The sequence below is a fragment of the Ipomoea nil genome, unplaced genomic scaffold (assembly GCF_001879475.1).
Source record: "Ipomoea nil cultivar Tokyo-kokei standard unplaced genomic scaffold, Asagao_1.1 scaffold3069, whole genome shotgun sequence".
In the NCBI taxonomy this organism is placed as follows: Eukaryota; Viridiplantae; Streptophyta; class Magnoliopsida; order Solanales; family Convolvulaceae; genus Ipomoea; species Ipomoea nil.
Window position 1 is genome coordinate 7181348 of NW_017619497.1, and position 10635 is coordinate 7191982.

Consider the following 10635-nt stretch of genomic DNA (forward strand, 5'->3'; position numbering starts at 1 on the left):
TTAAATGGACATATTTACCCTTAAACTAAATATTTAATTTATTTTTTTCTCCAACAAATTATGATCATAATTTGGTTCAAACTAAACAAACACTATAGCAACCAAACCGAAATATTCCAATTACAATTTAGAATCGAAATTCAATATTTAGAGTTTATTAAAATCGTGAACCGGAATGGACGGTTCATGTTCCGAACTGAAAAAATAAAATACATTTATTGTTGAATTTAGACTATTTTTAAAAAAAAATAAAATTTTAAAATAAAGACAGTTCAAAATCGCGAATCATATCCGGAACCGCCGGTTCACGATTCAAGATTCAATTTTTTTGATACATAATTTTAATAAATTGACATTTAAATATTGGGTTCTAGATCTGAATTATAACCGTAAACTATTAATTCGATTGCTTTAGTATCCGGTTCAATTCAAACCGAACCGTGGTCATCCCTACGTATACGCAATAATTTGTTGGAGTAGTAAAATAAATAAAATGTTTATTTTAAGGGTATAAATGTCAATTTAATATATTAGGGGGAAAAAGCACCACTTTTAAAATAATTGAGGGGGCTAATGTGCTTACCTAAATAATTGAGGGGGAAAAAGTGCTATAAGTATATAATTCAGGGATAAAAAGTGTCATTTTCCCTTTAAAATATTGATATTGATATAAACACTTTTATAGGGGTCCATATAAAGAAAATAGAGTCCGTCACATCAGGGAGTAAATTTAGGAGAGAAAGATTTGCGAGTATATATAGTATAACTCAACTTCAAAAATACTCTATCGATAATAATTACTCATTCTGTCTCATTTTATATGTCCTATTTACTATTTATTGGTCAAATCATCTCTTTATTCTTTGTTTATTTCTTTAATATTTTTTTACTTATTTTTAAATTTGAATTTTTTGTTTAATAGTACATTTAATATAGTTTCTAAATATATAAATTTTGTATACTAATACTAGACTTAATATTGTGAAAATTTGGATTTAAAATAATTTCAGTCAAGTCTCGTTAATCGAACCAGACACATCAAATGATATGGAGGGAGTAATATTTAGAGCATCCACACTAGTTTAGTTTTTTCACCGTTTTTTATGATCCAATTAGGAGAGAGAGGAGAGAGGAAAAATGGAAGAAAAAAAAAAGCCATTTGACACGAAAACTATGGAAAAAAATTAAAATAAAACTACCCAGCTAACGCGCCTGGCTGAGCACCGTTGTACGCGAGACACGCACGAATTACCAACAATTCCTCTCTCTCCTTACAAAAAACCTTACATTGCAGGAGATCAAATTTATTTCTATCTCGTTCTTCTCTATCATCCACCTCACCCTGGGGCTCACAAAAAGTCACTAGTGTGGATACACATAGGAAAGAGAGAAGGGAGTAAGAAAAAGAAAAAAGCAAAAAAGCAAAAAAAAAAAAAAAAAAAAGCCTTAACGCGCTAGCAGGTGCGCGCACTGCATGTGCCCCGCTGGGCGGTTGCTGTGTGCAAACGCGCACAACAACTCCTTCCCCTATTTTTTTTCTCTCATTAGGACCCACAAAAAACAATTCATTTGCAGGAAAAAAACACACCCTCTCTCATTCTTCTCTCACATCCACATCACACTGGATCCCACAAAAAAACCACAAAAAATCCACTGATATGGATGCTCTTACGCATACTCCCACTTTTTACTCAATTTCTTACTCCCCACTTAGATGTTATATTGCTTTCTTTATCTTCTATAAATCAAATCATGATAAATGACGAAAATTTTATTCCATGAGAGTAATGTATCATTTTCCTCTCTCTCTCTCTCTCTCTCTCTCTATATATATATATATATATATATATATATATATATATATATATATATATATATATATAAAGTCCCAACTTTAATTTCGGATTATTTTTTTTAGTTTAAAAAATGAAACTTTTTATTTCTTATGGCATCATAAAGGGAAAAAAGCATATGCTTTTTTTTTTTGGCCATTTTCATTTTGATTATGTGTAATTTGGATAATAAGAAAAATTCACATTCACCCGTGGTGTAAACTAGATTAACTATGTAATAGTCATTAAATAATTCACCAAAAAAAAATGTGTGACAAGTATTTACACCTACTAGACAAACTTATGTGATATAGTTATTATATCACTCACTAAAAAAACTCTCAACTTTAATTTCAATTTTTTTTTTTAAGTTGAAAAATGAAACTTTGTATTTCTTATGACATCATAAAGGGAAAAAAGCATATGCCATTTTTTTTGCCATTTTCATTTTAATTATGTGTAATTTGGATAATAAAAAAATGAGTTAATACCCAAAATAGTCCATCGACTATGTCGTAATTACTAATTTGGTCCTCGACTATCATTTTTACCCAATTAAGTCCTCAACTATACAATTTTTACCCAATTTAGTCATTTGTCAATTTGACTGTTTGTTGACTGTCAAAAGTGGAAATAAAGTTGTAATTTTACAAGTTTTCTCCTTCCTCCTCATTTAGCAGCGCCAAACCATGTAGCAATAAGCTCCGGTTGGATTCTAAACCTGTCAGTATCGAAGTAGTGGTTATGCATCGGATAGCCCATGAATTTGATTTCCAACGATTTTTTGACGATCGAAATTTGATCGGAGTATATTGCTGCATAGTTTGGCGCTGCTAAATGGAGAGGAAGGAGAAATCTTGTAAAATTATAATTTTATCCCGACTTTTGACAGTCAACAAACAGTCAAATTAATACAGAGGACTAAATTGGGTAAGAATTGTATAGTTGAGGACTAAATTGGGTAAGAATTGTATAGTTGAGGACTTAATTGAGTAAAAGTTACATAGTTGAGGACTTAATTGGGTAAGAATGGTAGTTGAGGACCAAATTGATAATTATGGCATAGTTGAAGGACCATTTTGGGTATTAACTCTAAAAAAATGTACAATCACTAGCGGTGTACACTAGATAAACCTATGTAATAGTCATTATATAACTCACCTAAAACATTATGTGTGACGAGTTCAACAAAGATGTATTGACAATGAATTATGTTCCACTCACTTGATTACTCTTTCAAGGATTACAATTTAATTTAATTTTTTTTGTTCTTAGTAAGTTGGATAATGATATTTGTATAAAACCTTTGCGAATAGATATTATACATTCAATGTGACTTATGATCATAAAAAGTATTACAGCCGATTACTAATTATGAAATTAAGAGAACACATAAAATACTGACACATACAAAATCTGAATATAAAAGCTAAATATTAAATAAATTCATAAAGAAGTAATAATTTTTTATTAAACCTTTGCTCATCATTATTTTTCAACTCAAATTGCATTGAGGGAAATTATAAAAAAATCTCATTTTTACATATTTTATTTATTTAGTGATTCAACTACACATGTTTTAAGTTCAATAATTTAATTATTAAAAAAAAATCTTTCCTAATTTGACATTTTTTTCAAAAATTTTGAGACATTTAAAACTAGTACTTCTTCGTACAACTCAATTTAACTACTCCGTATTTGCTTACTGCTTTGTTCACACGTTGACCTCAAATAACGTAATAAATTAAAGTAGTACAAACATTAAACATAGGACTTGGTAGAATCCCGTAAATCGGTACCTTAATCCCGAAACGGCTATACAAAAGCTGCGGAGTGATTATCCACATTTAGTCAACGCGACAAGTAATTAAACTAATTAATAATCTAATAATTAATCTAAAAACGACACGAGAGAGATTGTAATGACTCGGATTCGGACATCCCCCCGAAAATACAGGGCGTTTTCTAAATTCCTCCGAATTATACACTCACCAAAAAAATACAAATACATATGTACAAACTGTCTCTCTCTCTCGATATCTCTTTCTGATTCTCTCTTTCGCTTCACCCAGCAGTTGCAGCGCTGCTCTCTGCAGCCGCTGCTCTTCGCAGGGCCACCGCGCCTATACATACACGCTGCTCTGTATGTATCGCGTACTCTAGCTGTAAAGAGAGAGAAAGAGAGAGAGAGAGAGAGAGAGAGAGAAAGATAGAGGCTCGTATAAAGTGTGATTTGATTTTGTAAAGGAAAAGCATTTTACTTTCCCCTGAGGTAGAGCGAGAAACAAAACTAACAGACGCTTTTCTCCTTTTCGCAATGCGGTTGCGGTGTCTCCGGTAGCTTAGGTGCACGCTTTATTATATGTATGTGTTTTGTCTGTGAATATTCCGAGGTGTGTGCGGATATATAGGATTATTGGGAGGAGATTATTGCTGATTTCTTCAATAATTTTGCGGTGAATCGTAGGGTTTAGAGAGAGGAGGATGATGATGATGAGCGGATTAATCGATCTGAACACCGTGAACAATGGCGACGTCGACGGGGAAGAAACGGCGGCGGCGACGTCGCCGGATAATTCGGATTTGACGGAGTCTTCTCCCCCGCCGGCGGCGGGGTTGTTGTGTATGGAGCTCTGGCACGCCTGTGCGGGGCCGTTGATTTCGTTGCCGAAGAAAGGAAGCGCCGTCGTGTATCTGGCGCAGGGCCACCTGGAGCACCTCTCCGACTACCCTGCCGTCGCGTATAACCTCCCTCCTCACGTCTTCTGCCGCGTCGTCGACGTCAAGCTCCATGTTAGTATTATTATCATTTCTTTTTGTGATTATGCATATTTAGTAGGTACAACTTAACATTTTCTGGTATATATTTTGGGCAAATTTTCCAGAACAGGCTGTTGTTGATTTTTGGTAGTGGAGAATATAATTGCTATTTGTGATATTTAATTTGTGCACAGTATTATTATTCTTTTTATTGATTAAATGTAGGCTGAGGTAGCTACTGATGAGGTCTATGCACAAGTGTCACTGGTTCCAGACAACCTGGTATGGTTCCAATAATCTATACAAAGTTAATGATTTCCCCTAATATTCTGTTTTATATATGTTCTGAAGAAGATTAGGTTGAAGCATTTTAAGGAATCTTTGTTGTCATCACAGGCAATGAAAGTTGAAAGCTCTTGGCTCCATTTATATGGAAATTTTAGTAGATATATCTCCTGCATTATTAGGACTAAAAAAGGCAATTGTTTCCCATCTGGGCATTTCAAATTCCTGTCTCCCAAAACCCGCAACATGTGTGATAATGGCCAATGTGGAATATGTTTTGAATTAATTATTTTTGCCCAATCTGCGCCCTTTAATTTCCCAGATTGAGCAGAAATGGAGAAATGGTGAAGTTGAGGTAGATAACGAGGAAGTGGATACCGAAGGCGATGGGAAATCAAGAACGCCCCCGCATATGTTTTGCAAGACGCTCACCGCTTCGGATACCAGCACCCACGGTGGTTTTTCTGTCCCTCGCCGAGCTGCTGAAGATTGCTTTCCTCCTCTGGTAGTTTTAACGAGAGTTTACTTCATAATTTAGTATCGTTTTTCAGAAAACACGCTTTTATATATATCTGGTGTTGGCAGGATTATAAACAACAGAGGCCCTCACAGGAGTTAGTAGCAAGGGATCTTCACGGGATCACATGGAAATTTCGTCACATCTACAGGGGTATAAACTAACAACAATCTGACAATATGGTTCCTTCTAGATCAGATGTTATTCTGCAGATTAAATGATCAAATTGTTACGTTACTCGAGCAGGGCAGCCGAGGAGACATTTACTTACCACGGGTTGGAGTGCATTCGTCAATAAGAAGAAACTTGTTTCAGGAGACGCTGTGCTTTTCCTAAGGTACGAATCTTAGAACCTACAATAGTTTCGAGAAATCTGTTATTTTCTTTCTTATATCTCGCCATTATTTAATTTGTTACAGGAGTGGGGACGGGGAACTTAGGCTTGGAATCAGAAGAGCAGCTCAAGCTAAATTTGGTTCACCTTCTTCCGCTTTAGGTCCCTTCAGCCAACGGCTGAATGTCAGTGGCATATTGGATGTCGTTAACGCAACATCTACAAGAGGCGTTTTTAATGTCTGCTACAACCCGAGGTATTACACGAATTACTCTCTATGACCTATATATATGCTTTCTAAATAATTTGATTAATTGCAAAAGTAATCAACGTGTAATAGAAGGCTTCCTTATGCAATTTCTGTTAGCGTCTCATACATACTTCACAACTTGAAGACGTCATTGTTGATTTTTTGTTCTTACGGCAGTAATTTTTTTGTTTTATACTCTTAAAACTTATTTAGAGGAAAACCTACCAAGTCATGAGTTTAACGTATATTCTCATCTTGTAACACGTGCATTTACAGAGATAGCCTATCAAAATTCGTTGTACCTTACCGCAAATTCTCTAGAAGCCTTTTGCATCCCTTTGCCCCCGGAGTGAGGTTTAAGTTGCATTTTGAAACAGAAGATGCTGCAGAAAGAAGGTTGGTTCATAAATATATATATATATATGTATATCCCTTGCATCTTGATCAAATACATATTATCCTGGTGTTTAATGCTTTAATTTTTTTGGCAGGTACACTGGACTTGTAATTGGGGTTGGTGATGTGGACCCCGTTCGATGGCCTGGTTCAAAATGGAGAAGCTTATTGGTATGCCGTTTGTCATAGACTCATACCACATATTATTCCACTTGCATATAACTTAATCATGACATAATTTAGTTGAAATTTTGCCTCGTTTACATAGCCTATTAGTTTTCTATGGTATGAGAATGTAATGAGTGGGAAATCAATGATAAAACGATGGTTATCTAAGCATCTAAGATGATACTCGATCTTATCTTCAGGTGAGGTGGGACGATCCAGATGACACTAGACATAACAGGGTTTCACCGTGGGAAATTGAACCTACTGGAACAGTTACTGGACCGATCAACGTGGTTGTACCTGCTGCAAAGAGGACCAGGATTGGAGAGGAAGATTTTCGGGTTCATGGAGGTCTTTTTTACGCTTTTATCCTTTTTGTGCATAGTAGCCAACATCTCTCTACAATGTTGCTAACTCTCATTCACTTCTTGTAGACAGGACAGTTGTATTAGACATCCGGAACCCTTCCAGATTGCCGGTCTTGCAAGGTCAAGAAGTTTTTCAAGTAAATAAGCCTTACGATGGCTCTGATCCTCAACGTGCAGTGTACTTCCCCGGTTTTGATAGTTCCGGGGTTTCTACAAGAGGCAGAAACGTTAGAGCTCTGCTCGGAGACTACGCTGGTAAATCAAAAGAAAGCATTGGCTTTGCTGAATCTTGCCGGTTCAATAAGGTCTTGCAAGGTCAAGAAACATATCTTAATAGCCCACCATACAGGAGAGGCGGCATTGCCACCAACCATTTGCAGCAACCCCATCGGTCCGGGATCATTGTTGGAATTCAAGTGCCAAGCCACTCAACTAGATGGTCGTCTACACCGATCCCCAATCACCACCCTCCAATGCAGCAGCAGCAGCCATCTTCCCCCCTCGTTTCCCCCCCTTCTGTGCTAATGTTTCAGCAAGCAACCTCTCCTGCTCCCGCAACATTTCATAAGCAATCTGGGTTTTCACACCTTCTCGGCCCCCAATCCTCCTGCAGAATCTTCGGGTTTCCCTTATCCGAGGGAAGAAGAAGCGCTGCCTCAGGTGAAGAACGCGATTCCTCCCACGGTGAAACCACCAGTACTACTCCTCTCAGTGGCAACGAGGCCCGGGTTCTCTTAAAGCCTCAAGCCATTCCTAGTGCCATGGGAAGCAGCTATCCCAAAGCCTCAAGAGAAGTACTTCTTGATATAGCACTGTAAGGATTGGATTAATCTCTTCCAGAAAATGGAGCAGATCAGTCTAACTTCGTTCAAATCAAGAACTGATTCTTAGCTTCACATTTTTTGTTGCCTGTAATATTGCAATCTACATTTAATTAGCAAGGAGTGATTTATTTCTGTCAATTGTTCTATAATCTCTCAAGAACGTACCAGAGCTCGATCATATGAATTCTATCATGAGTCTAGCTCGATCCCAATGATGCATGGATTTGAATTCTCGACTTCATACTTAAACAACTCAAATTCCTAACTCCATCCCGAGTTAATATACTTTAGAAGTGAATTGAATATGCAATTTTACAAGAGAAAGACTTGACTTTTAGTTCAGGATAATCTGTTGACAAGAGAAGTATATTAGCACTATACGTGGCAGTAAGGCAATATCATTACAAGTACACGACATTTTTCCCATGATCACAAAACCTAAGACTAAAGAAGAAATGTAGGGGTGAATTTATAGTACTACAAAATCCATCATCTACAGAAGTTCAATCAGATGAAGATAACCAGTATAGGCATATATGTATAAAAGAGTAACCTCAGCTACTATATATGCACTGTTTTCTTGTCTTTGTTCTTTTCTAAGGGGGTGGGACAAGAATGGACATATAATAATCTTTTCAAAGACTGTATGTTCCATTCAATCTTATCCTATAATAACGTCAAGACGTAAAAAGATAAGAAAAGTGCCACTTTGATTGTAAATTAAAATAAAATAAAGCAATTAGTCCATCCATCACACTGCATGTATAGTACAAGCTTCTAAGCTATGAATCGAACCAACTGAGCTACCCGTGGGGGCCAGCTAGACGAAAGAAGTTGTGGGCATCAGCGGATTTCCCAATCTGCCCTTCATGATCGTCAATCAGACAAGCATAAAGGTCCTTGGAATCATGCAGCAAATCGGAGCAGCTCCCGCCGTCATCGCCGGAGCTGGAGAGAGACGAGTAGGCGGTGGCGTTGAGGGAGAAGAGCATTTCCTGCGTCCGGCTGAGCTCCTCCCTGAGGCGGTGAACCTCCCTCTCGAGCCGCTGGTTCTCCGCCGCCACGCCGTTGAGACGCTGCTGCATGGCCTTGTGGTCCACCTCCAGGCTCTGGTTCTTCCACCGCGCCCGCTTGTTCTGGTACCATATCGCCACCTGGCGCGGCGGCAGCCCGAGCTCCTGCGCCAGCTGCGACTTCCGGTCCGGGTCGAGCTTGGTGTTGGCCTTGAAGCTGATCTCCAGGAGGCGGACTTGATCCTGGGTGAGCCGCTTGTTGTGGCACTTGAGTAGGGTTTTCCGGGCCTGCTGGGAATTGAAGTAATCCATTCGGGAAGTTTGATGATGATGAAGAAATAGGAAGGATTCGACAAGACATATATAGAAGTACGTAGAAAGGATTAGGTTAAATGTTACTTCCAAGTTGATTAAGAAGATGAAGAAAGTTGAGGAGCTAATGGTAGCCATCGTTTTCATGCATGAGGGGCAAGGCCTTCACGTGGGCGTATGGCCTACGAGTGATTCAGTGTAGAAACGAAATCTTTTTGGTTAGACTATTAGATAATACCATTAATGGAAAATATGTACCTTTTTTTTGGTATTATTTTCTCTAATCATATTAAATTGTACCCATAAATAAGCTAATCCAACAAGGTAAAAAATACCCCCAAATGAATGACCTGTGGGTGAAACTGTACTCCAACCAAGTTAATCAGATTGTACTATTGGCTTAGTAACCGTAAGGCTATAAGTTCGATTCTCAACATGAGCGGCTTATTATTGGCTTTCTTAATTTGAGTCGGCCAGCTATGGACAATCTAGACTAGTTTACCTCATTGTGGTTCTGTATAAGTAGGATCTCAGCTGGTCAATTATGGACAACCTAGAGTGGTTTATCTCATTGTGGTCCTTTGTCAAGTAGGGTCATAAGACTGGGTTTAGCCGGTACACACCTTCGAGTAGTGACTGCGAGTTTCTCTCCTCACTCAAAAAAAAAAAAAAAAAAAAAGTGAGGTCACACAGGGTCTTACCCTCTAGTGGCGGTAGATTTCCCTCATTACCCGAATACTCTCTCTGTCTCTCGGTTAAACTCGTCACACAAGGTCGTATCTAATGTGTACCCTTGGATCGATAATGACTATTGATTTTCCAGGTAACCCAAAAATAACAACATCAAACATACACTGTAACAAAAAATGTTTAAAAAACTAAACAAACAACATTACCGTACTTGTTCGGACAAAGAATTCAAATATTGAGTACTTACCGATGTTGATGTTAGTCTTTAGATATTACTTTTTAATTGGTTTGACTGTTTGAGAGTTGAAATTGTGGTTGTATAGTTTTTAGGGGCTATATATGTATAATTAATGAAATAGAAAAATGGGTTAAAAGTCATAAGATGTGTGCACTATTATAAATTTCCTTGATACCACCCCCACCCCCCCCCCCCCCCCCCCCCCCAGAAATTAATTGTCATCCAAGTTGATTAATTTGACATGTTTGCATACTTTAGTTTGTATGCTTATGAGATTACCCCTTAATTGATTGGAAGATAAATAAATGTCTTGAATCGCAAGATTAACTATTTCATATTAGTGATAAAAAAAAAAAAATTAGTGTCAATCAAAATGATTTCTGGAACATTATTACACAATTGTACCATTATTATTTACCATAAATCTCTACTATTTCAGTATTATTCAACCAAGACATATTTATAACATTTTATTATTTGTCGTGATTAGTTATTATTTCACAAATAATCGTTAACACATCACGAATGTCTTGTCCTCTACAGTAAGAGAGTGTTTGATAAATGATTGTTAGCTGATTGGGTTAGTGAGTTTAACTAGTTAATAATATTAGCTGATTGTGGAAAAGTATTTGGTAAATTAGTTGTTAG

At 37.2% G+C, this 10635-nt stretch overlaps 2 protein-coding genes across 4 annotated transcripts; one reads left to right on the forward strand and one right to left on the reverse strand.

Moving 5' to 3' along the window:
• Positions 1 to 3832: 3832 nt before the first annotated feature.
• Positions 3833 to 7872, forward strand: LOC109165771 (auxin response factor 3-like). Of its 3 annotated transcripts, none has more exons than XM_019314693.1 (11): positions 3833 to 4200; positions 4300 to 4625; positions 4818 to 4874; positions 5200 to 5382; positions 5463 to 5547; positions 5641 to 5731; positions 5814 to 5984; positions 6255 to 6374; positions 6470 to 6545; positions 6743 to 6893; positions 6977 to 7872. In XM_019314693.1, the coding sequence occupies exons 2-11, from the start codon at positions 4317 to 4319 to the stop codon at positions 7726 to 7728; spliced, it is 1995 nt and encodes a 664-aa protein (XP_019170238.1). In that variant the 5' UTR covers positions 3833 to 4200; positions 4300 to 4316; the 3' UTR covers positions 7729 to 7872. The 3 variants fall into 3 exon arrangements, with proteins under 3 accessions (XP_019170238.1, XP_019170239.1, XP_019170240.1); XM_019314694.1 differs by having other exon boundaries at positions 3833 to 4196; XM_019314695.1 differs by having other exon boundaries at positions 3833 to 4178.
• Positions 7873 to 8084: 212 nt separating this feature from the next.
• On the reverse strand, positions 8085 to 9295 carry LOC109164928 (homeobox-leucine zipper protein ATHB-52-like). The gene has a single exon (XM_019313486.1). The coding sequence runs from the start codon at positions 9204 to 9206 to the stop codon at positions 8538 to 8540; it is 669 nt and encodes a 222-aa protein (XP_019169031.1). The 5' UTR covers positions 9207 to 9295; the 3' UTR covers positions 8085 to 8537.
• Between the last annotated feature and the right edge of the window lie 1340 nt (positions 9296 to 10635).

Excerpts from the sequence above, each read along its gene's own strand:
- LOC109165771 (XM_019314693.1), top strand. The coding sequence starts at position 4,317 with ATGATGATGATGAGCGGATTAATCGATCTGAACACCGTGAACAATGGC. Across the intron at positions 5,985-6,254 it reads AATGTCTGCTACAACCCGAG|AGATAGCCTATCAAAATTCG; the intron begins GTATTACACGAA and ends GTGCATTTACAG. Across the intron at positions 6,375-6,469 it reads GAAGATGCTGCAGAAAGAAG|GTACACTGGACTTGTAATTG; the intron begins GTTGGTTCATAA and ends TTTTTTTGGCAG.
- LOC109164928 (XM_019313486.1), bottom strand. The coding sequence starts at position 9,206 with ATGAAAACGATGGCTACCATTAGCTCCTCAACTTTCTTCATCTTCTTA.